Below are 26,929 nucleotides of genomic sequence, written 5' to 3' on the forward strand. Positions count from 1 at the left end.
GTGCCATGTTAGTATGCCAGCTTCGAGTCAGTGCATCAACTGCAATCAAGCGTGATTTTGATAAGTGGTTGCAGTGCATCTGTTTACCCTGCAGCATTTTTAATGGGAAACAGGAGAAAAAAAGGGAAAAACACTGAAGCACTGAGCATGTTAAGGTTTGAGAACACTTTGTCCTTAGATTAACCTTGCTGAGTGAAGTCTCTGCCATACAATCTACTGTGTCTGCTTTTTGAACATAATACTGAATATATTCGATAACAGTTTTCCTAAAGCACAAATTCAAATGTGAGGGCCATGGGTAATGGGGCTGCACAAATGCCCTGGCTCACACTTGTCACTGAAATACTATAAAAAACAATTGTGCCTGTGAAATGTTTTTGTTTAGATCGTAATTGTCCCTATCAGGACCCTCTTTGAAAGCGGATGTTACATTCAGTGCGCTTTTGTGCTTATCATAGATAAAAAGGATGTTAACACTTGAGAGATGGAACACAGGTCAGGTTGTAGATTGGTTGGAATTGTACACGAGAAGTCGAGGACAAGTGTCATCCTCTGGTGAAGTGGGATTAATGGCCAGGTATAATTTGCAGCCTCAATTCAATCCTCACTCCAAAGACACGCATGCTGTCCTTATTCATAAATCGTCATTGTAAATTGTTAGGTCCAGATTTAGAATGGAAGCTGCCGATGTAAACTTGTCACTTTGTAACTGCACTCTCCTGCCAGTGGTGATGCTCTTTTCCTGTGGGTGCAATTACATGTAGTGTGACAAGTTGACATTAGCAGTTCTCATTATTAAGTATGAGCTCAGTAACTTTAAAATGGAATAAACTGAGAGTAAGTGTATGGAGACATATGGGGACTATTATAGATTGTCAGGAGCCACAATTTAAATTGACATTCTTAATTTGCTACTGAGAAGTAAATTGCTTGAAGTAGCATTATCTCTTAATTGTAAATCTTCACGGCTTTAATTTAAAAGCTGTCCAGCTGGCTTGCAATGTTGACTGAATGCATCCAGGTGCCTGGTGCACATTTGTGCAGAAGCTATCTTAACAGGATGCTTTTCCTCAATGAAGTCAATGGACCATGAGTTACAACTGTGCTGTATTTTCTTTTCTTCTTAAAGGAGAACTGGACCCTGTTGTAAACATGACAAATTTCAATGGCTGATTCACCAAATGAAGCCCTCCTGTATGCCAAGTGGTCCACACGTATTGTGGAGAGGTCTCGAGAATGCTGCATTTTCTTCCCCACCACCTGGCGTGCTATTGCTTCTCCTTCCACCAGTACAATGTGGGTCAGATGATACCCCTGTGGGTGGCTTGAGTGCTGTGGTTCCGCCATGTGATCCACACAGAATTTAACAACAATAAAATAAAAGTTTCATTTCAATGAACTTCATGGAAAGTTAGAATTCACGGTTTCAGAACACAAAGCTGACCTAAGCATGGCTGTTGGAAAGATATATTAAATAACGAGATTAGAGCCAAGATGAGGAGAATGGCAAGAGGTTGGCTTGCCTAATAGCGTCAGATTGCACAATTTGCTGACAATTTCCACATTATGTTTCAAAGAGGCAGCATAATCAAAAGACCCCACGCACCCCGGACATATCTCTTCCACCTTTTTCTGTTGAGAAAAAGATACACGACTCAAGAACAGCTTCTTCTTTGCTGCCATCAGACTTTTGAATGGTCCGATCACATAGTAGCTGATCTTTCTCTTCACCCTATCTGTAACTGCAACGCTATATTCTGCATCCTCTCCTTTCCTTCTCCCCTATGTAGTCTATGAACAGTACATTTTGGCTGTAGAGTGCGCAAGAAACAATACTTTTCACTTGTATCTCAATACATAGAATCATAGAATCCTACAGTGCAGAAGCCTACAGTGCAGACCGGCCCATCGGTCTGCACCGGCCACAATCCCACCCAGACCCTATCCCCATAACCCCATACATTTACCCTAGCTAGTTCCCCTGACACGAAGGAGCAATTTAACATGGCCAATCCACCTAACCCACACATCTTTAGACGGTGGGAGGAAACTGGAGCACCCAGAGGAAACCCACACAGACATGGGGAGAATGTACAAACTTCACACAGACAATGACCCAAGCCGGGAATCAGACCCGGGTTCCTGGTGCTGTGAAGCAGCAGTGCTAACCATTGTGCCACTGTGCCGCCCCCACGTGACAATAATTGATACACGTGACAATAATAAATCAAATCAAAACTTTCATTACCAGGTTGTGAGTCAGTGCTTATTCCAGTTTCAGTTTTATTTTACTCTAATTTTGTTGATGTATGTTTGTACTAGTCAAGAAGAATGATGCCGGTATTGGGTAAATTAATACATATCTACATGTTGCATCTTCATAGAGGAATCATGGAATCATTATAGTGCAGAAGGAGGCCATTCGGCCCATCAAACCTGCACCGACAACAATCCCACCCAGGCCCTATCCCTGTAACCCCACGTATTTACCCTGCTAGGCCCCCCAACACTCAGAAGCAATTCAGCAGAGACTTAGCATCTTATCCTTGTATCAGACATTTTCAGGTTAGCTGTGGGTTGGATATAAGTTGAAGCTCTCTTTGTTAAAGCATCCTAATTAGAGCTGAGAAGTCCAAGGATTTTGAGGTACAAAGAGAGGAGAGTGACAGGAATTTGTCACAATAACACACTTCAGTGGGAGTATTCCTTCCAGTAGAAGGAATGCTCCCACTGGTACGCCAGTACACCAGGCCTCCAATTTCAAGACATAGAATCATTGATGTGCAGAAGGAGGCCATTTGGCCCTTCAGGTCTTCACCAACTCTCTCTGACTGAGTACTGTATCCAGACACGGGGAGAACGTGCAAACTCCATACAGCCAGTGACCCAAGGTAGGACCTGAAGCGGGGTCCCTGGCGCTGTGAGGCCGCAGTGCTAATCACTGTGCCACTGTGCTACCCGCACTTGTCCTTCGGCACCTGGAGGGAAATTCTTGAACATGATACATGGGCACTGAAATTCTTGAACATAGGTAGTTTCATGTCGGTGTCCCATGAGGAATTGATTGGGGCTGTCACAGTTCATTCACTTAAGATCCACAGAAAGAAAGAAAGAAGCCATACGGACTCGAAACGTAATTTGTTTCCCTCTCCCAGGTGCTGCTAGATCTGCTGAGTTTTCCCCACATTTTCTGTGGGAAAGTTAGGACAGTGTCCTAACTCATTGTTCCATTCTGACCATCAATATCAAGCAAACCTGTGGGTTGTTTGTATGTAGCATGTTCATCCCTGTAGATTGCCCTTTGGTGTCCCAACATGGCATGTTCATTTCTCGTTCTTGGTCAGAAGCTGAAATAATTTTCTGTCATTTTTTTCTTGAACTTTTTTTTTGAGAACCCTGGAGGAGAAAATTGATATTTGGAGTGTAGAGAATGAAAGCTTAATGAACAAGTATAATCAGAAACTATCGAAAGGCCATCTTGCCATGAACTCAAATATAACACATATATAAATCAACCTATTAAAAAAACCTTCACATTGCCTCAGGTCCAATAGATTTTTATATATTTATTTTGTTATCACTCAGCTCTCCTTCCATACCTTTTCTTTAGTAATTATTTAAATGTTCCATAAATTAAAGCTTACTTATTAGTGTCATAGGTAGGCTTACATTAACACTGCAATGACGTTACTGTGAAAATCCTCTACTCGCCACATAACCAATGCACCTAACCAGCATGTCTTTTGGACTGTGGGAGGAAGCTGGAGCACCAGGAAGAAACCCATGCAGACACTGGGAGAATGTGCAGAATCCTGCACAGACAGTTACCTAAGCCGGGAATCGAACCCAGATCCCTGGTGCTGTGAGGCAGCCGTGCTAACCACTGTGCCACCGTGCCACCTCATTAAAAGAGATTTCCAGATGAGCATCTACCCCCATTGTTTATGCTATCTTTGAAACTGCTGAATGTGGTGCTGCCTTTCTGGATGTGTTTACTGTGGTTATCTGTCCACACTGAAAGTACGGTGGAGCATACATGCCCTGACTATATGTTGCACAAACTCCAATAACCAGACACAGTGAGGACTATCAAAACGAAGCTGACTGGCAAATCAAATCGCTCGACAATCACCAGGCAAGACTGTTCTCTTCCTGTTGGGAAGCACTTCAGCGGTCACGGGCATTCGGCCTCTGATATTCGGGTAAGCGTTCTCCAAGGCGGCCTTCGCGACACACGACAGCGCAGAGTCGCTGAGCAGAAACTGATAGCCAAGTTCCACACACACGAGGACGGCCTCAACCGGGATATTGGGTTCATGTCCCACTATTTGTAACCCCCACAGTTGCGTGGACCTGCAGAGTTTCACTGGCTGTCTTGTCTGGAGACAATACACATCTTTTTAGCCTGTCTTGATGCTCTCTCCACTCACATTGTTTTGTTTCTTAAAGACTTGATTAGTTGTAAGTATTCGCATTCCAACCATTATTCATGTAAATTGAGTCTGTGTCTTTATATGCTCTGTTTGTGAACAGAATTCCCACTCACCTGAAGAAGGGGCTTAGAGCTCCGAAAGCTTGTGTGGCTTTTGCTACCAAATAAACCTGTTGGACTTTAACCTGGTGTTGTTAAACTTCTTACTGTGTTTACCCCAGTCCAACGCCGGCATCTCCACATCAAATCAGATAGGGTCAGCACATAAACAGCAAGCAGATGCTAATGCACTTTCCGATTAATACCCAACATGCAAGCCCCTTCAAGAATCTGCTAGCTCTGACTTGTATATAAATTGTTCTGCCTCAAAGAGATTGAGGAAGTTTCCATTTTAAGTTCCGGTTAAAATATTGGTTTATTGTCTCTTTGATTGCATGCTCCTTTTTCTGAACTATTGAGAATATGGTGAGTTAGCTTCTTTCGGATGTGTAAAAAAAATTCTGGAGACAATTGCTTGGAAAGAGAGAGTTTACTAACATCCAGCTTCCTTTCCATCAAATTTGAGCTGGTGCTCCAAATTTTTGGGAACGTGTATTGTAATTGTCCCTATGAAGATGATGTCCCAGCTATACCTTAGGCTGTTTTCCTTCCATATCAATTGCACTGTAAATTCAGTGAATCTTCTAACTGATTAGTAATCATACAAACATGATTTGCAACAACAGCTAAGATACACAATTGAACTCTGATAATGAATTTTGTTGTATCTGCTGCCAGTTCTGAATCAGTGGGTTAGATTTGACTTTTCTAACAATAGTTCTTGTCGGCTTTATTGTTTAAGTTTACAGAATCTTGTGTACACATAGTGTAAATAATGTACAGATAGCTAAAACTTCTTATGACAAGTTGGCTAAAGACTCCAACACCATGTACAGACTTGGCATGTGTGGATAGTTAATGTTGACATAAAAATGTCAGCTAATCTCACTGTGAAATGGGCAGGAGGAGCAAAGTACCTTGGCACTGATTGGAACACAGTCGGCCGGGATTAAAGTTGCAGGCTGGATTAATTCTGCATTTGCAGTCTATACTATAATCAAAGCAGTAATATTATGAGGATCAGATGATATTAATCGTCTCTTGATACACACACATTTATTGATTGTCTCTTGTATATAAAATCCCTTGATGGCAATAATTCTCTTATACCCAACCCTGCATAGTAGACAGGATGTATTTCATAATATTTAGGATGTTTTTGCATCCTTTTTACAACAGTATAGCTCAGTTTTACAACAGTATTCTCAACCAACTTTCTTCTCTCCTGGTAATGACTTCATGAATATTAGTCACTCCCCCTTGCCTTGATGAATTGCCCATTCCCCATTATTGACCCAGAGGAGTGAGTACCGGTCGACTTTTTATCAGAGGGGGTATAGAGGAGGGGCTGGTATGGCTTGCAACTGATCCTGTGGCTGTTTGGAGGGAGGCAGTTGCGGGGCGGGGGCAGGGGAAAGAGGTCATGACTGATCCTGCTATTGCCTTGTTCTGGCTCCCAACAATGGTCACAGGCCAAGAGAGGAAGTGGAATCCTGTCTATCTTTCAGTTTCCTAACCGAGTAGCATTGAGGACAATCGAAGTGCCTCTATGGATGAATCAGGAACCTTGCAGTCTGTGCCCCTCATTTACTCATTCAATAAACTTCCAGAATGTGGGCTTAGTTCAGCACTCAGTACGATCCTAGTCTGTGAGTCTCGGTTAACTCAATCAGCTCACTGACCATGAAGTTTGTCTCCTTTGTGCTCAGTTTTTCACTGCTCAGGGTGCCATTTTGCCTGCACCTGATATGGCACACTTTTGATACTAGCAGTGCCAGATGCTATTTTAGTGAAGGCAGCAGCATGCACACAGGGACTGTATCCCAGGAGTGTACAGAGTGGGCAGATTGTGATGTTAATCAGCATGTGTGATGCTTACATGAAGCTCCAGGACAAATTACTGGAAGTGACAGGAGAATGGAGAAGGGTTTTCAACCGGAGACCACAGTCCAGCCAGGATGTTCAGGGAGTCATCCCGCTACCCCTCAACCTCAGTCAGGAGCCATGTGTAAGAAATTGCCGCTTCACTAAGGACATTCTCACTGAAATCAGTCATCTACTATCCCAATGTCTCCAATGTTCCTCTCTGCCATAGCTTTTAACTCACATTTATTCAGTTCTGCTTCTATCTCTCCTCCTACACTTCTTCAGGGCTCATCTTGTCCATGCTATTAACTCCTGCTCCCTTCTCCCCAATCTCAATCACCCAATTTCCCTTCTTGGTCTCCATGTTAGCTGATATTGTGAATGGTTCTCTCTTTAGGTACTGTCCCTCCTTTAAATCTGCTGTCATCAGCCCTCTCTTCAAAAAACACATTTGACCATCCTTTGAGACTAGCGACCCATGTCCAACTCCCTTTCCTTTTCATGTTGTAATTTCCCGAATCTGTGTTCATTTTCCCCAGAACTCTTAAATTTGAATCCCTCCAATCAGTTTCTGCCCCTGCTATTTTACCGATATGGCTCTTGTCAATGTCAAACGCGATACACACTGTAAGTAGGGCAAAAGTAAACTAGCCCTTCTCGACCTGGCCATGCCATCCTCCTCCAATATCCTTTCCACTACTGTCCAGCTGGGTGAGATTATACTCACCTGGTTCAGTTTTTATCTAGCCAATTGTAGCCTGAGAATCACTTACAATGGCTTTTCTTCCTGCTCCCACACCGTTACCTCTGGTGTCCCATGAGAATCAATCCATGCCCTTCTACTTCTCATCTACCTGCTGCTCCTCAGCAACATCATCTGAAAACACAGCATTATCCGATACATTGTATTCCATAATCGATGACTCAAGCTCTGTGAACTGTTGATGCTGATTCCCTTTATAATTGCCAGTCTGCAATGGAGATTGGTCCCCCAGTCCAGTGCAACCTTCCTGAATCTCACTTGCATCTAATTCATTTTTATTCCTTCATGAGTTGTGGGTGGTGCTGGCTGGGCCAGCATTTATTGCCCAAAACCAAGGATGCTTAAGAGTCAACCACATTGCTGTGGCTCTGGAGTCAGACCAGACCAGGTAAGGACAGCAGATTTCCTTCCCTAGAGGGCATTAGTGAACCAGAAGGGTTTTTACGACAATCGGCAATGGTTCCATGGTCATCATTAGACTTTTCATTCCAAATTTTTTTTATTGAATTCAAATTTCACCATTTGCCATGATGGGATTTGAACCCAGGTTCTCAGAGCATTATACCTGGGTCTCTAGATTGCTGGACAATACCACTAGACCAACACCTCCCATTATTATTACTCTTATAACTCTTAGTTCCAAGGTGCATTAGGCTGGCAGCCCTTGTACACTGTAAATTAGCCAGTTTTCATGCATGAAGCCAGAGAGTGCACATTGGTGGACAATTGGACTAAGAAAAGTATTGCAGCTATAAGCCAGTTCATGTTTTCATCCACTATCGACGTAAATAGACTTTCTAATAGGGACGACGAGAGGCTATGAGGAGCAGGCTGATATTTTACATGTACAGAGCAGGGCTCTGAAATCAGACATCGAGATGCAGATTGGAGCTGGAACCTTCTGATCTGCAGGGCTCAGTATTTAAATAATCCGTGCAATCCCAAGTATTTAGGGAGGGTTGAGAAAGACCATTTACTTTCTAATTGTATTGTGGAATTGGGATGGTTCCCTGCGGTCGGAGGGGAAAGAATTGTGATTTATTGGGACTGCTTGTGATGGTACAATGGCATTATTAGATTCTGATCATGATTTTCTGGAAATAAGTGATGTGGTCCACCAAAATCAGCAACAAATGTATTGGACTGGTTCCATTTGTGATTGAAAAGCTGGCTGCTGGAGAACAATGGCCATGTGCACAATGATGGATACTCTGTAGTGGTGCGGTGGAACTGTTTGCAACAAGCTAATTCTGTATCTCACTGTGCAAAATCTCACATGTAACTCCTTTTGTATGGATGCAAATTCCATGCACTCTGATGAAAATGAAAGCACTGATTCATTGATGCTGACATTCGAATAAAGGGCTACATTGTTTCACTTAACATAACAAAGATTATCTTTTGTTAATCCGACTTCGTGGCGTTTACAGAGACACAAATTCTGCTACTGTGGCAGCTGCCTTCGGCTTTTTTTTATTAGTTAGCTGTTCCTGGGGCTTATTTTCTCTCTCAAAGGAGCTGCTCCATAATGGGGCATGGTTTCACCAGCGCAGGAACCCCTAGCACCTTAGCCAATGCTTATATTCAGCTGTGAGTTTAGACAGATCCTCATTGGGCTATTCAACTACAGGGGGCTTACTATAGTACATTTCCCAGCAGGGGTCACTAGATAGCAACTTGGGCCAGGGGAGGGGGGGGGGGGGGGGGAGGGCTGGAGCAATTGTGGTATTTTGGGGGCATGGAAGCTAATGTTTGGGGGCATGGAAGCTAATGGCGGCCATCCTCACCTCTTCCATCTGAGGGCCAAACTGAAGTGGGCTGACTCGGTTATGTTGGAAGTTTGCGGTGAGTTGATGGCCTCATGGTATTATCACCAGACTATTAATCTAGAAACTCAGCTAATGTCATGGGGACCTGGGTTCAAATCCTGCACAGCAGATGGTGGGATTTGAGTTCAATAAAAAATCTGGAATTAAGAATCTACTGATGACCATGAAACCATTTTTGGAAAAGAACATTTTGTTCATTGATGCCCTCTTACCTAGTCGAGCCTACATGTGATTCTCAGCGGCCTTCGAGCAATTAGGGATGGGCAATATGTTCTGGCCAGCCAGCGATGCCCTGGTCCCACAAATACAAAAAAATTGACCTTTATTTTTTGCTCATTGACTGTATGATCTTCCCCTCATACAGTCAAACACAGATCCAGAGCGAAAGTGGGTGCTTCCTGATCTAAATGATAGATCATAGAATCCCTACGGTGGAGAAGGAGGCTGTTCGGCCCATTGAGTCTGCACTGACAACAATCCCCCTAGGCTCTATCCCTGTAACCCCACATATTTACCCCGCTAATCCCTCTAACCTACGCATCCCAGGACACTAAGGGGCAACTTAGCGTGGCCAATACGCCTAAGTCACACCTCTTTGGACTGCGGGTGGAAACCGGAGCACCCGGAGGAAACCCACGCAGACACGGGGAGAGCGTGCAAACTCCACACAGACAGTGACCCAAGCCGTGAATTGAACTCAGGTCCCTGGTACTATGAGGTAGCAATGCTAACCACTGTGCCACCATGCCGCCCATGTGCTCCCATGCCACCCGTTCTATGGACTATGCAGTCCCATTATTTCAGTGAAACACTGAGAGATTCCATTTATTAATACTGATACCACTGTATTTCTTGTAACTCGTTGCTTGGTTCCAAACAATGCTCTTGTGCAACAGGCCTCTGAGAAGTGTGCAAAACCAATTGTCGGCTGACTCAACCTCTACTGGTGCAAAGATAGCATTGAGACATTTCTCAATAGGAAGTGGAGAAAATCAAAGAAAGTCATAACAAGGCTGCTTCTTAAGAGTGTAACAGCAGCAGAGATAGTCTGCCGCCCATCGCAGCTGGGCATGATGGTATGTAAGGACAGCTGGCTATGGAGACACAGAGAGAAGAGAATACGCATATTAAGATTGAACTAATTTCATGTTTCGGCAGCAACATGCCAGGAAGTGTGACTGGGCTTACTCCAGAACACTGATGGTTACATTTAATTTTTTTTATTTTTGCAGAATGGTGCTATTCCAGGTGAGATGGTGAAGAAAGATGAAAACTTGAAGCGTGGGAACTGGTCTAATCAGATAGAGTTCATCCTGACGAGTGTTGGATATGCTGTAGGTCTTGGAAATGTCTGGAGATTCCCTTACCTGTGTTACCGAAATGGTGGAGGTATGTCGGATTTCTGTAAATGCGTGTGTGTTTGTGTGTATGAGTGTGTGTCGGTGAGAATATGGCCCAGATTTTCACCACCTCGAGAGTAGCTGCCCTGAATAACGGGATTGCTGTTTCAGGGCGGTGACTCCATGTTAGAGTCAGGATTCCAGAAACAGCTCAGAGGTAGCCACAGGGGCTGCCCAGTGCCAAGGCGAGGTGGTTAAAAGTCCTATCTCGGTGCTCTGGGAATTCATCCAGTTGTTTTATTTAATTTTTAAAAAAATACTTAGCCATCTAGCCCTTACTCATCACCCCAACTGAACCTATTCACATGCTCCATCCATGCCAACTCATGCTCTCATTCACCCATCCCTCAGCTCCCCATATATTCTCCATGCTAATCCATCTCCCTCCAACCAGCCCAATGGCCCCTCATACCTTGCATTCCTACCAATGTCCCCCCCTTGTCGTCACAGACCCTTAAAGCCTCTGTGCCAACTTAGTGCCAACTCTTGCCAACATATGACTCTCCATTCAATGTCATGGCCCCTTATAGCCCCATACTAACTTAGTGCTAACTCTTACCAACCCATGCTCCCCACCCACCACTTGTTTCCCTTACACCCTCCATGCCAACTTACCCGGTAGCCACATTGGCTGACCTCAGGTGCCCTGCTGGGATGAAATAAAATAAAATATCAATTACAGACTTCACTATATAAAAATACACACTTCATAAAAGTCCATTCAATACAATTAAGTCCCTTCAAGTACTTAATCCATTATGAAAACAAACATTAGTATTCATAGCCCCAGAGCATAGGCTGCTAATCCCTTAATATCCCTTCCTGAAGGTGCCAATCAAACTGTGAATTTACGGCCCCCCCAACCCCATAATGATAATGATGGGTTGTGGAAGCAGTCAAGCAGCAATAATACTACAATGATAGCACTTGGGCTTAGGTCAGCAAACATCTATTGAAACTGCAAGCATTGATGATTTTTAGCTCAGACACACGGAAGGCTATTTGTCTTCTCAAAATTTAATGGGCATGGGATTTAAATAAGTTGACAGTTCCTCAGACGTTATCTGTCTTTTATGAACACTCATAGTTACTCCTAATAATCATAAATCACACACTGGGAAATGGACCTTACTCCAGTGAAAATGGGGTCTGTTTGAATTCAGAGTTGATTCAAATGGTCGTGCTTGGTTCAGCCCACCCCCCACCCCCCCCCCCCCCCCCGCAGCCCGGGACAGGACATCCAGATCCTGTTGCCATTTTGGATAAGGTGAGGGGTTTCCATAACTCAGCAAAACTCCAAACTAATGTGTATGAGTGAGTTTGTGTATATGGGTGTGTTTGCATGTGCATATTTTGGGTGTGTTTCCATGTGTGCATGGATCAGATCGATGTACTATATATAAAATATACAACTCCATTCCTCCTCAGTCAACAACATGCACTATCCATTGCGTCCTGCGGAGTCTGATGGACAAATGGGAGAGGGAGATGAAAGCTATGCAAGCACGGTTTGCACTTCATCACTCCCTCATTTTCTCATCCTGTATTGTGGATAAATCAGAGCCTCCACTCAACCACCACAATGGCTTGGTGAAGGTTAGACGCCTGATATGGAAATAATGATGAGACTCGAACCTTATCTTTCCAGTCAGTGGTATATTGTCTGACTGAATGATACTTAGTACCCAGGACTACTATCCCCCCCGCAATAAAATGGAATCTAAAGAGTTAACCCGAATTGTAAAAGCCAACTGAGCCCTAATCCTGAGTTCAATATACTCCCGATCTTCTTAATTTTTCAGAAAAAACTTATATGATACAGTTCTGTTGAACATTCCGAATTTATCTTTTCCCACGTTGGCAGGCTTTTTGGTTACAATCCACAAACTCTTCCCACTCTTTTCCTTAGTTAATCCCATATATTTCCAAGACGCAGAAGGAGAAATAAACAACTAAACTACCTACTTTCCTTTCTGCAGTGGTTGGCTCAATTGTACAAAGAAGCTAAAAATTGAAGCATCAGTTTTTAAGATACAGGCAGGCTTGAAATAAAACCTACTCTCCTAAACCATCGGTTGCATATGAGAGTTCTCTTTGTTTCACGCTATCATGTGCCAGTTATTCTCTTTTACTCATTCATTATTTTTTTCGGGAACACACTCACAGGTCTTCCTTCTTCAACCTGTATCACGTTGCCAGGTGTATCATTTTCCGGACTTTTCTAATAAAGTGTTATTTTTCTCTATCATAGAATCAGGTGTCTGTTATTATTGCCTCACATGCTCAGATGTCTGTTATTCTCACTCTAATATATTATAGATGCCTGTTACTCTCGTTGTGTCATATTCTCAGCTGTCTGTTATTCTCAGTCACATTATCAGGTGTATTATTTTCTGGACATTTCCAATAAAGCGTTATTTCCTCTGTCTCCTGGAACCTTGTGTCTGTTATTCTCATCATCTCACACTCTCAGCTGTCTATTACTCTGAAGACTGTCGTATTCTCAGTACTGCACATTCTTAGACGTCTGTTCTTCAAGATGTCTGTTCTCAGTGTGTCACTTTCTTAGTGTCACACTTTCTCAGATTGCCACGTTCTCAGCATCATTCTCAGATGTCATTTACTTGTGTATCACATTGTCAGTGTGGCACATTATCATTTGTCATATCCTCAGGTGTCCACGCTCAATCTCAAATATCTGTTGTTCTCAGTATTTAGGCTGAAGGGACCTTAGAGAAGAGAAGACTTGAGGGGTAATCAAGTTGAGGTCTTTAAGATTATGGAAGGATTTGATAGAGAATAAGTGGAGAAGATTTTTTCCATTCAGATAGAAGTTGGGAAGATTCTTTCCACTTGTGAGGGAATGCAAAACTTAAGGGGGCATCAAAATAAGATAGTCACCAATGATTACAAAGAGAATTTAAGGGAAACTTTGTAACCCAAATAATATTAAGAATGTGAGGAGTTGTGGAGGCAAATAGTATTTATGTATTTAAGGGGAAGTTAAATAAACGCAAAAGGGAGAAAAAAATACGGGGGTAAGCTCACAGAGTTAGATTAGGAAGGGCAGGAGAAGATTGATATTGAACATAAATACCAACATAGTCCACTTGGGCCGAATGTTCTGCTTTTATACTGCGGGCGCTATGTAACTCAATGTAACACATTCTGAGGTATCTGTTATTCACAACCGAATACATTGCCAAATGCCTGTTATTTTTCTATGTAACATTTCCTGTAACTCATTCTCAGGTGCCTGTAACTCTGTGTAACATATTCTGTAACACATTACCAGCTGCCTTATGCCCTCTGAATCTGTACTTCTCTGTGTGTCCCAAGTATCTGTAATTCTTTACATATCATACTCATAACCTTTTTTTGCATTTACTGCACTGCCAGCTACTGCTATTTTTTTCTATTAGAATTGTGTGTTATCCTAGATTTCTACCATGCCAGGGTTAATGTGCAATACTGTTCACATTTATTTTGTAAATCCATTATTTCTGCAGTCTTAGTCAAGTTTGGTAAGTTTGAGCACAAGTGATCCACTTTTTGGTGATTAGTAGATAGTAATGGACTTCTTGTGGAATGTCAAAGAAATAATTTTCACCCAAGAAATACTTCCTAAAATTTATTGATATAAAAATGTAATATGTTAAAAATATCTCTTATTAAGAGTAACCTAGTAACCAAAAATACTTGAAACAGAACAGAAATCTCCAAAGTCTCTTCCCCTTTGCTCCAATAAACAATACCATTCACACAGGAGGAAATCCTGTGCAGATTCCTCAGAAGTAGGTCATATAGTCATTTAAATATCTTTTCAGCCAATTTGTGGCTTTAATGAAATGTGAGCAGGCAACATAACCCGAATCTGCAAAAGAATAAGGTTTCAAACATAGAACATAGAAAGCCACAGCACAAACAGGCCCTTCGGCCCACAAGTTGCGCCGATCACATCCCCACCTCTAGGCCTATCTATAGCCCTCAATCCCATTAAATCCCATGTACTCATCCAGAAGTCTCTTAAAAGACCCCAACGAGTTTGCCTCCACCACCACCGACGTCAGCCGATTCCACTCACCCACCACCCTCTGAGTGAAAAACTTACCCCTGACATCCCCCCTGTACCTACCCCCCAGCACCTTAAACCTGTGTCCTCTCGTAGCAACCATTTCAGCCCTTGGAAATAGCCTCTGAGAGTCCACCCTATCCAGACCCCTCAACATCTTGTAAACCTCTATCAGGTCACCTCTCATCCTTCGTCTCTCCAGGGAGAAGAGACCAAGCTCCCTCAACCTATCCTCATAAGGCATGCCCCCCAATCCAGGCAACATCCTTGTAAATCTCCTCTGCACCCTTTCAATGGCTTCAACATCTTTCCTGTAATGAGGTGACCAGAACTGCGCGCAGTACTCCAAGTGGGGTCTAACCAGGGTCCTATAAAGCTGCAGCATTATCTCCCGACTCCTAAACTCAATCCCTCGATTAATGAAGGCTAGTACGCCATACGCCTTCTTGACCGCATCCTCCACCTGCGAGGCCGATTTAAGAGTCCTATGGACCCGGACCCCAAGGTCCCTCTGATCCTCTACACTGCTAAGAATGGTACCCTTCATTTTATACTGCTGCTCCATCCCATTGGATCTGCCAAAATGGATCACCACACACTTATCCGGGTTGAAGTCCATCTGCCACTTCTCCGCCCAGTCCTGCATTCTATCTATGTCTCGCTGCAACTTCTGACATCCCTCCAAACTATCCACAACACCACCTACCTTGGTGTCGTCAGCAAACTTACCAACCCATCCCTCCACTTCCTCATCCAGGTCATTTATGAAAATGACAAACAGCAAGGGTCCCAGAACAGATCCCTGGGGCACTCCACTGGTCACTGACCTCCATGCAGAGAAAGACCCCTCCACAGCCACTCTCTGCCTTCTGCAGGCAAGCCAGTTCTGGATCCACAAGGCAACATGTCCAAGATCTGGTTTTGATTGTTTTTCAGTTGCACAACTGAGTCCAGATAAATCAAAATAAAAGCCATCTCATGGTGATATATGCCACTCTTTAGCCCAATGTAATTAAAAGTTTGTGTCTACGTCAGCCTCATTAATCATAAATTCTTACTCAACAAACCTTTTTCTTCTGTGTTTAATTCTGAATACGTTTTCAGACCAATATGTAATAGGATGAATTTTACACAACTCTGTTCATGAAATTTGGTGTCAAGTTATGCACGCAGTCCTGAATCACTAAATGCCACATATTATGGTACACAATTTCAGGGCAATCTAAGACTGTACCATAGAGAAACTTACCCTTCAGTAATATTGCATATTTCAAAATATTAGCTCCCATGCCGATTTTCATTATTTCAAAATGAAAAAGGGAGTTTTCAAAATCCTACTTGCTTCTAAGGCGAATTTTTTGTTTGACTTGTTAAAAGTGCTTGTGATTTTAAGCATTTGCAATTACATTCTTTTTTTTATTCGTTCATGGGATGTGGGTGTCGCTGGCTGGGCCAGAATTTATTGCCCATCCCTAATTATCCTTGAGGGAACAGTTAAGCGTCTACCACACTGCTGTGGGTTTGGAGTCACATGTAGGCCAGACCAGGTAAGGACAGCAGTTTCCTTCCCTACAGGACATTAGTGAACCAGACGGGTTCTGTACTTGACTTGGTTTTCTGCAGGGTAGTTTGGAGGAAATTTCTGCCAGTATTTATATTGTTCATTGTTGCTATTTAAATATCACCATATAAAATGGTGAGATGGGAACTCACTTGGGGCTTCCTTTAGCACCAAAACATTTGGATGTAATAATAAAGTTCCTTGGGGGCTCAACAAATGTAGATACAACAAAATCTGAGGTGTTTTGTTGGGATTCACCGTTCTCCCAATATTAATGTTTATTGACACCTCATATGTACTTTGACATGTCATCACATAAGAACATAAGAAATAGGAGTGGGGTAGGCCATCTAGCCCCTCAAGCCTGCTCCGCCATTCAATAAGATCATGGCTGATCTGATAGTGGGTCCAGTTCCACTTACCCGCCCGCTCCCCATAACCCTTAATTCCCTTAATGGTTAGAAATCTATCTATCTGTGACTTAAACACATTTAACGAGGTAGCCTCTACTGCCTCATTGGGCAAAGAATTCCACAGATTCACTACCCTCTGGGAGAAGAAGTTCCTCATCAACTTTGTTCTAAATTGATTCCCCCGCATTTTGAGGCGATGCCCCCTAGTTCTTGTTTCCACTGTAAGTGGAAATAACCTCGCTGCTTCCACCCTGTCTAGCCCCTTCATTATCTTATGTGTCTCTATAAGATCTCCCCTCAACCTTCCAATGAGTACAGGCCCAGTCTACTCAATCTCTCCACATAAGCTAACCCCCTCATCTCTGGAATCAATCTGGTGAACCTTCTCTGTACCCCCTCCAAAGCTAATATATCCTTTCTTAAATAAGGGGACCAAAATTGTACACAGTATTCTAGGTGCGGCCTCACTAGTACCCTGTACAGTTGCAGCATGACCTCCCTGCTTTTATACTCCATCCCTCTCGCGATAAAGGCCAACATTCCATTTGCCTTCTTGATTATCTGCTGCACCTGCAAACTGACTTTTTGTGATTCATGCACAAGGACCCCCAGGTCCCTCTGCACAGTAGCATGTTGTAATTTTTCACCGTTTAAATAATAGTCCATTTTACTATTATTCCTTCCAAAGCAGATAACCTCACACTTACCAACGTTATACTCCATCTGCCAGATCCTTGCCCACTCACTTAGCCTATCCAAATCTCTCTGCAGACACTGTGTCCTTCACGCAATTTGCTTTCCCACTCATCTTTGTGTCATCCGCAAACTTTGTTACCCTACACTCGGTTCCCTCCTCCAGATCGTCTATGTATATGGTAAATAGTTGAGGCCCCAGCACCGATCCCTGCGGCACGCCACTAGTCACTGATTGCCAACCGGAAAAGCACCCATTTATTCCGACTCTCTGCTTTCTGTTAGATAGCCAATCCTCAATCCATGCAAACACTTTACCCCCAACTCCGTGTACCTTTATCTTATGCAGCAACCTTTTGTGAGGCACCTTATCGAATGCCTTCTGGAAATCTAAATACACCACGTCCACCAATTCCCCTTTGTCAACCACACTCGTTATATCCTCAAAAAATTCCAGTAAATTAGTCAAACATGACTTTCCCTTCATGAATCCATGCTGCGTCTGCTTGTTTGAACCATTCTTTTCCAGGTGTCCTGCTATTTCTTCCTTAATGATAGATTCCAGCATTTTCCCAACAATGGATGTTAAGCTAACCGGCCTGTAGTTACCTGCCTTTTGTCTACCTCCTTTTTTAACAGTGGCGTTACATTAGCTGTTTTCCAATCAGCTGGCACCTCCCCAGAGTCCAGTGAATTTTGATAAATTACAACTAATGCATTTGCTATTTCTTCTGCTGTTTCTTTTAGTGCCCTGGGATGCATTCCATCTGGACCAGGGGACTTGTCTACCTTTAATCCCATTAGCCTATCCAGCACTACCTCTTTAGTAATAGTGATCGATTTAAGGTCCTCACCCCCTATAATCCCATGACCGTCAATTATTGGTAAGCTATTTGTGTCCTCCACTGTGAAGACTGACACAAAAAACTTGTTTAAGGCCTCAGCCATTTTCTCGTTTCCTATTATTAAATCCCCCTTCTCATCTTCTAAGGGACCAACATTTACTTTAGCCACTCTTTTCCGTTTTATATATTTGTAAAAACTTTTACTATCAGTTATTATATTTTGTGCTAGTTTACTTTCATAATCTAGCTTTCCTTTCTTTATTGCTTTCTTAGTAGTTCTTTGTTGTTTTTTAAAGCCTTCCCAATCTTCTGGATCCCCACTAATTTTGGCCACTCTGTATGCATTTGTTTTTAATTTGATACTCTCCTTTATTTCCTGAGTTATCCATGGCTGGTTATCCCTTTTCTTACATTCCTTCTTTTTCACTGGAATATATTTTTGCTGAGTACTGAGAAAAATCTCCTTAAAAATCCTCCACTGTTCCTCAACTGTCCCACCAATTAGTCTGTGTTCCCAGTCTACATTAGCCAACTCCGCCCTCATCCTATTGTAATCCCCCTTGTTCAAGCAGAGGACACTGGTTTGAGACCCTACTTTCTCACCCTCCATCTGTATTAGAAATTCAACCATATTGTGATCACTCATTCCAAGAGGATCCCTCACAAGGAGATCATTAATTTTACCTGTCTCATCACACAGGACCAGATTCAAGATAGCTTGCTCCCCCGTAGGTTCTGTAACATACTGTTCGAGGAAACTATCGCGACAGCATTCTAAGAACTCTTTCTCAAGTCCACCGCATCTGACTTGAGTTGACCAATCAATATGGAGGTTAAAATCCCCCATGTTATTGCTGTTCCATTTTTACATGCATCTGTTATTTGTTTGTTTATAGCCCGCCCCACCTTGAAGTTATTATTTGGGGGCCACATGACAGGTTGTCACGGTGTTGTACTTATTTTAAAGCTATGCTGCCTGGGTTAGATGAAGTGGCATGGGAGGAGGCTTATATAAAGTGTAAGTGCAAGCGCAGATCTGTTGAACCCAATGAGCTGTTTCTACACCATACATTCTGTGTAACTCCCTCAAATCTACTGAAGAATGACCTACAGACAACATTTGGGACAGAACAACACTTCCCATAGAACAAAGAACAAAGAAAATTACAGCACAGGAACAGGTCCTTCTGCCCTCCAAGCCTGCACCGACCATGCTCCCCGACTGAACTAAAACCCTCTGCTCTTCCGGGGACCATATCCCTCTATTCCCATCCTATTCATGTATTTGTCAAGACGCCCCTTAAAAGTCACTATCGTATCTGCGATGGCCAATACAGCATGAAGCTTTTATGCTGCAGGAGCTCAAACACTCCCAGGTGATGTGCCAAGAGCAGGTAGATGATTACTGCATTGATGTCTTGTGTAGGAGATGCCAATGTGCATACCCTAATGAAATGCCCCTGTACAACAGGCTCCGGTCATTTCCAGAATCGGTTGGAAATGATAGCAGGCAGCTCGTGAGTAGGAATGGGACAGCAAGCTCAGTAGTGTACATTTTATCTGTGCCACTGCCCCATCCCTGCCTCACGGAAGCAGTGAAAGGTAGCTGTTAGAAACTTAACCAAGCTGGCATAATACATAAAATTAGCCTGAGTTATGAATATGGCAACTTATACCTTTATCTAGGATTTTTTTTTAACGTATAGATAACTAGTCTTTAGCTTGCACAAAACATCAGAACTGTTGACTTAATTAACTTAATGAAGCATAACTACCCCAACCTATCGTGTTATTTATCATAATGTGTCCTAAACAGGCAGTTATAAGTTCAGTGTTAACTTTAACCATTGTTGCATTCTTGGCTAAAGAACATTCCAATCTGAAACTGAGGATTAGGACAAGCTGTTCTTAGACATACTGGCTGTACAGTCTGTAATGATGGATCTTCTTTTTTTAAAGGTGCATTTATATTTCCCTATATCATCATGCTGGTCTTCTGCGGTATTCCTCTTTTTTTTCTGGAGCTTTCCTTTGGGCAGTTCACCAGCCAAGGCTGCCTTGGTGTGTGGAGGGTTAACCCTATGTTCAAAGGTAAGAAGGTCCATTTCAAAAATCACCGTGCTGTACAAGGGAATGGATAGGCAGCACGGGAAAGCTGGAGACAGTAATGTAACTTAAGAAGGATCTGTATTGAAAGGATTTTGGAAGAATTTCCAAGCAGACTCTGGAGTCCTGTATCTGTAACTCATTTTAAATGCTGGCAGGGAATACTTTGTATTGCAATACAATGTCATGTTTGCAGCCATTTTGATTTATGTAACTACAAACCCCAGCTGTGTCACAATCAAATGTAAATAAGTTTACCAGGACGAGTCTTTCAAAATGATATTGGTCATAATGTCTTGTTACATGTTTGTTGCATTATATTGCAGGAATGTGGGGAGAGACATATTTAAGAGTGACTATTGTATTTTATGAAAATCGAGCTATTTCAAACAATTATGAATCCAGTGTCCTGTAACTTGATCAGACTCTTCAAGCGGAATTCTCCAGCACTTCCCGCTGGCGGGATCTTCCAATCCCCCCCGCCCCCCCCCCCCCCCCCCCCGAAGTCGGCCCCTACCGCGACTTCCCCAATGGTGGCACAGATGAGGAATGTAAATTGACATTGCCAAGACCGGGAGATCCCGGTGACCGATAGCGAGCCGCCTTTGCTGTGGGAAAACCTGCCTCGGAGAGCGGAAGCTGGAGAATTCCGCCCTTCATGTTCATCACATTTTTGTTGTATTTTTTAGCTGTTTTTTTTTCGCTGTATGTTCATACATGCTAATCCGCCAGGAAAAAACAGTGGGACTATTTCAACAGCGGTCCCACCATCACCCCACTGTACCCACACCTTCCCCCGCCCCTGCATGTGAGATGCATGAAGAGTAGACTCAGCCCTCTTATCAACCCCAGACCACGCTGCCCCCACCTGAAAACATATTCAACAGCTTTGACATCAACCAAGGCTCCAACTACAGGCTAAATGTGGGCCGATTTTAAGTGTAAGAGTAAGGTCACGGTGACGACATTGGTGTCACGACATGCTTTTTCTGAAAATTCAGGGAGAGCACTAGCCCTGTCAAATCTTCTCAAGGATTTTTTTGTAATTCATTCATGGGGCATCCCTGCCAGGGTGCACTAGAGTAAATGGAAGAGACCAGGCCAAGTAACCTTCCTGATTGTTTGGAGGAACAGGAAGGAATCTCCAAGGCTCTCTTGTCAAGAATCTTCCCCTCCCACACAGTGCTCCTACCTCAATTCCCACCCCTAATAAGACCACTAGATATAGGAGCAGAATTAGGCCATTCGGCCCATTGAGTCTGCTCCGCCATTCAATCATGGCTGTTAAGTTTCTCAACCCCATTCTCCTGCATTTTCCCCATGACCTTTGATCCCCTTACCAATCACGAACCTATCTATCTCTATCTTAAATATACTCAATGACCTGGCCTCCACAGCCTTCTGTGGCAATGAATTCCACAGATTCACCACCCTTTGCCTGAAGAAATTCCTCCAGGTGTACCCCATTCTTCAAGCTCCCAATTGCGCCAGGAATCGTGCAATATACCACCCTCGCATCAACACCATCCCCATTAAAATCAGGACCAACATAATTGTTTCTGAACTTATGTCTCGCATTTGTGTGCATACAGAAAATGTCTTGAACCCAAGTTATATCATACTGTGTAAAAGTTTTGTCTTTTCTGCTGCTCGGTCTAGTTGTTTCACAGGTCTTTGTTGCTTTGTTTCATTTAGTTTCTCTTGAGTAAAATATGCAACTTTTGTTAAACATTGTTCTTGTCATTGTGAAAGGTATCTGTAAGTGGGAATGGGCACGATTTTCTGCTTGCCCTAAAAACCCACGTTAGAGTTGCCACAATGCAGAACTGTGATACCAAATTGACACCCTCATCCCAAGAGCCACAAGGGTGAAGATTTCTGCCGTGCGTTATTTGTGACAAAATTGTTAATGAATCTTGTTACACAGAGCACAGAGAGGAAATCTCCCACTAAGGACAGACATATCTGACCTGAGGTGAAAGCTCAGCAGTGCCATTTTGTGCATAAAATGGAAGCATCTTCCGAGAACCAAAGTTTTTTGCTCCAGTGAGTGTAACATTTTCGTGACTGGAGTGAGCTACTAAACAACCCTGAGATGTACAAAGTAGAATTGCTGACTTGTATCCCTTATTTTGTGAACAGGAGTGGGGTATGGGATGATGGTTGTGTCCACATACATTGGGATCTACTACAATGTGGTCATTTGCATCGCCTTCTACTACTTCTTCTCCTCCATGACGACACTTTTACCATGGACATACTGCACTAACACATGGAACAGGGAAGACTGCAGTAGCATGCTGAACCCCAACAGAACTGCCAACATCACTGATCTGTCACAAAACGTCTCAACGCTGTTGAACCAAACTGCAAAGCGGACCAGCCCCAGTGAGGAGTACTGGAAGTAAGCGCAGCCTTTCCAGTTAAGAACATGTATTGCGACGGGACTTTTTTGTCAGTAGAAGCTTACTGTTATTTCTTTGTTTCCAGTACTGTCCTCTCCTGAATGCAATGGCTTACAAGTTGGGCACAATTCCGTGGGCATTTGCAGTCTTTTGGTTGAGGATACAGGGGGTAGACCATTTAGGACAGAGATATGGAGACATTTCGTCACCCAAAGAGTGGTGAGCCTGTGGAATTCATTACCACAGGAAGTAGTTGATGCCAAAATATTGAATGTATTCAAGAGATGGCGAGATATAGCACTTGCAGCGAACGGGATCAAAGGTTATGGGGAGAAAGCAGGATTAGGCTATTGTGTTGGACGATCAGCCATGATCGTGATGAATGGCAGAGCAGGCTCGAAGAGCCAAATGGCCGCCTCCTGCTCGTATCTTCTATATTCCTATGTTCCTTACCAATACAAACTGTCTATGTCTAGTGTAAAAGTTGGAAAATCTATAGTGGGCCCATCCCAGTAAAAGTTCTGATTGGCCCAGTGGCAATGTTTGTCCTGGGCCCTGGCAGGCTTTCTATTGTGTATAGGGCAACATTTACTAGTGATGGTGACCAGTGCCATTTTGGGCATAATCAGGGGCACCCACCCATCAACGAGAGTATTTGGGTTTTGCGGTGGTGACAGGCAAAACGAAGGGCTCCTCCAGTGGGAAAACTTGCTGGGCCCTTATTCGGAAGAAAAATGTTGTCACTTGAACATCAGCCTGGACCCTTTCTGTATTCACCCCATCCGCTATCCATTGGCAGGGTCTGTCAAGACCAAGCTCGTTTCCAATTCAGGGCTGTGGAAACTGGAAGTTCTGACATAGGAAAGCACCATTCCCTGATTTCTCCCTAACAGGTCAATTGGAATTCTTGGTTCACGACTGGGTTCTGGCAGAGCCGAGTCCCAGTCTAATTTCCAACCCATCGAACAAGATAGTCACCAAAGTTGAGGCAGAGGGTATGAGGAAGGGATTACGGATTATCAGGGTCAAAGAACCAAATTTTTAGAGCCCCCAAAGTCCGGTCAAGGTAGGGGCACTTGGAAAGTACCAGCCTCAGGCTATGTGTCAATGTGCCAATCTCGGTGTTGGCAACGATCACAAGTTCAGGGCAAAGGCATGACAGGAATTCCACTCTCATCCCCATTAAGGCCAATCATCACTGTTAAAAGAGGATGGGAAAAGGTGGGATATGTAAATGGACAAACAGGTTGTAGAAACTCAGTTTCAGAAATGCGTACATAGTGGGGTACCAGTCATGGTGTCGCAGGACATTACCCCCAACCCCCTAAGAGGGTCAGCAGGGCAACGGCAGACTTGGCACCTGGTTATGGGTGCCCTCGGTGCTGCACAGGTAGCAGGAAAGGTGGGCATTCAGCTTTGAAGGTGGTGACACTTCCTGGCATCACAAATGTAGGCAAGCCTGCCAAGGAAAATAGGCTGGCCGCTGGTCCAAAAAGGATGGTGCAGCTACAATGGGAACATGACTGTAAGATTCTCGGTCCCATGGCAATAATGGGCATCACCCTTTACAGAAAGGGCCGAACCCCGGGCATTATGAGGGAAGAGGGACAGGAAATCAACAGAGGCCAAACAACACAGGATTGACTGCCAGAGATAGAAATGACCAAGAACTAGTGTCCCAGGAGACTGCGACTCGCCAGGCAGATGGTTGCGGATATCTGTGCTCTCATCATAAAAAACCTTGCACTTCACAGCACTGGCCACCATGCCCAGTTGATAGATGTCAAAGTCACTGTTGCCTTGAACTTTTTATCTTTCGCCTCCTTCTAAAAATCTGCTGTGACTTTAGGGATATCTCCAAACCAGCTGCACACCACTCCATCTCACTGATCACTAATCTCCTCTCTGCTAGAGCAGGACAGCATATTCCTTTAACAACACACAAGGCCTTTCAGGGAAGGATGACATTGGTGTTCACCTCCATTGCCAGGTTCCTCCAGGTGCAGAGCATCCTTGATTTGTAGCCATGTGACCATCCAGGCATCCAGCTTCTGGCCAGTGAATACATTGACAGAAAGGGGTTCCACTCCCTCAATGTTCAACTGGTCTGTTACCACAAGGGCCTCCTTCACGTGGGCACTTGCTTCCCTGGCAGTTGCCATGACTTCTTCATCCTCCACCTGTCCAGGCTGCCTCAGAACCTCACTCCCAACTCCAAACGTGCGTGGATGGATCCTCAGGGACAAATAAGACGGGAGCCCCAGACAGAGGCACACAGGTGATATAGCTAATGCCATCTGTTCAGCAAGACATCTATTGAACAGGCTATTGGGTTTGAAAAGTTGTAATTTTGCTGTCTGGATCAGTTGGGTGGTGCTCTCCGGTACTCTCCTGCAAGGATCCTGGTCACTTGGTGATCCGATGCACTGGCCATAACATTGCTCTCCAGAAAGCTGTGGACCTTGAGGACAACGGGACCCTGGTGGGAGACAGCTCACCTATATCAGACCTGGTATTGTGGAACACCCAGGACTAAGTAATGATCTCATAGTGAAAATGCTCTAGGTAGCAGTGATCATAACATGATTGAATTTTACATTCAGTTTGAGGGAGAGAAGTGTGGTTCCAAGACAATTATTTTAAAGTTAAATAAGAGCAATTGTGAGGGCATAAAAGCAGAACTCGCTAAAGGGAACTGGCAAATGAGATTCAGGGATAGATCAACAAAGATGCAGTGGTGGACATTTAAGGGTATTTTTCAGAATACTCAGAACAGATACATTCCAATGAGAAAGAAAAATTCGAAGAGGCGCACCCACCAACTGTGGTTTACTGCAAAAGTTAAAGGTAGTATCTAACTTAAAGAACAAATGTACAATTGTGCAAGGATAGATGACAGGTCAGAAGACTGGACAGAATATAAAGAACAGCAAAGAAAGACTAAAAGATTAATAAGGAGGGAAAAATTAGAGTATGAGAGAAAGCTGGCGAGAAATATAAAAACATATAGTAATAGTATCTTTGAATACTTAAATAAAACAAAATGAACATTGACCTTATAGAAATTAGAATATAGAACAGTACAGCACAGAACAGGCCCTTCGGCCCACGATGTTGTGCCGAGCTTTATCTGAAACCAAGATCAAGCTATCCCACTCCCTATCATCCTGGTGTGCTCCATGTGCCTATCCAATAACCGCCTAAATGTTCCTAAAGTGTCTGACTCCACTATCACTGCGGGTAGTCCATTCCACACCCCAACCACTCTCTGCATAAAGAACCTACCTCTGATATCCTTTCTATATCTCCCACCACGAACCCCATAGTTATGCCCCCTTGTAATAGCTCCATCCACCCGAGGAAATAGTCTTTGAACGTTCACTCTATCTATCCCCTTCATCATTTTATAAACCTCTATTAAGTCTCCCCTTAGCCTCCTCCGCTCCAGAGAGAACAGCCCTATCTCCCTCAACCTTTCCTCATAAGACCTACCCTCCAAACCAGGCAGCATCCTGGTAAATCTCCTCTGCACTCTTTCCAGCGCTTCCACATCCTTCTTATAGTGAGGTGACCAGAACTGCACACAATATTCCAAATGTGGTCTCACCAAGGTCCTGTACAGTTGCAGCATAACCCCACAGCTCTTAAACTCCAACCCCCTGTTAATAAAAGCTAACACACTATAGGCCTTCTTCACAGCTCTATCCACTTGAATGGCAACCTTTAGAGATCTGTGGATATGGACCCCAAGATCTCTGTGTTCCTCCACAGTCTTCAGAACCCTACCTTTGACTCTGTAATCCACATTTAAATTAGTCCTACCAAAATGAATCACCTCACATTTATCGGGGTTAAACTCCATTTGCCATTTTTCAGCCCAGCTTTGCATCCTATCTATGTCTCTTTGCAGCCTACAACAGCCCTCCACCTCATCCACTACTCCACCAATCTTGGTGTCATCAGCAAATTTACTGATCCACCCTTCAGCTCCCTCCTCTAAGTCATTAATAAAAATCACAAAGAGCAGAGGACCAAGCACTGATCCCTGTGGCTTGAATCTAGGAAATTAATAAGGAAAATAAGGAGATGGCAGATGGATTGAACATGTATTTTGTATTGGACTTCACTGTAGAGAGCACAAATACATCACAGAAATAGCGGTAAATCAGGAATTGGAAGGGAGGAACTCAAGAACGTTACAGTCACCAGGGAAATTGTAATTAGTAAATTATTGGAACTGCAGCTGACAAATCCATGGGTCCTAATGGACCTCATTCTAAGGTCTTAAAAGGAGTGGCTTGTGAGATAGTTGAAGCATTGGTTTTAGTTTTCCAAAATTCACTAGATTCAGGGAAGGTCCCATGAGATTGGAAAATAGCAAATGTAATTCAATCAAAAAGGGAGGGAGATAGAAAGCAGGAAACTACAAGCCAGTTGGCTTAACA

General features: G+C 43.5%; 1 protein-coding gene across 4 annotated transcripts in view; it reads left to right on the forward strand.

Moving 5' to 3' along the window:
- slc6a9 (solute carrier family 6 member 9) overlaps window positions 1–26,929 on the forward strand; it is a 251,359-nt gene that overhangs the window by 178,235 nt on the left and 46,195 nt on the right. For all 4 annotated transcript variants that reach the window (XM_078218677.1, XM_078218676.1, XM_078218680.1 and 1 more), the window contains 3 exons: window positions 10,222–10,378; window positions 19,933–20,064; window positions 22,222–22,483. In XM_078218677.1, coding sequence (XP_078074803.1) covers window positions 10,222–10,378; window positions 19,933–20,064; window positions 22,222–22,483 — 551 coding nt within the window. The remainder of the gene's footprint in view (window positions 1–10,221; window positions 10,379–19,932; window positions 20,065–22,221; window positions 22,484–26,929) is intronic.

Source organism: Mustelus asterias, chromosome 8, assembly GCF_964213995.1.
Source record: "Mustelus asterias chromosome 8, sMusAst1.hap1.1, whole genome shotgun sequence".
Lineage (NCBI taxonomy): Eukaryota > Metazoa > Chordata > Chondrichthyes > Carcharhiniformes > Triakidae > Mustelus > Mustelus asterias.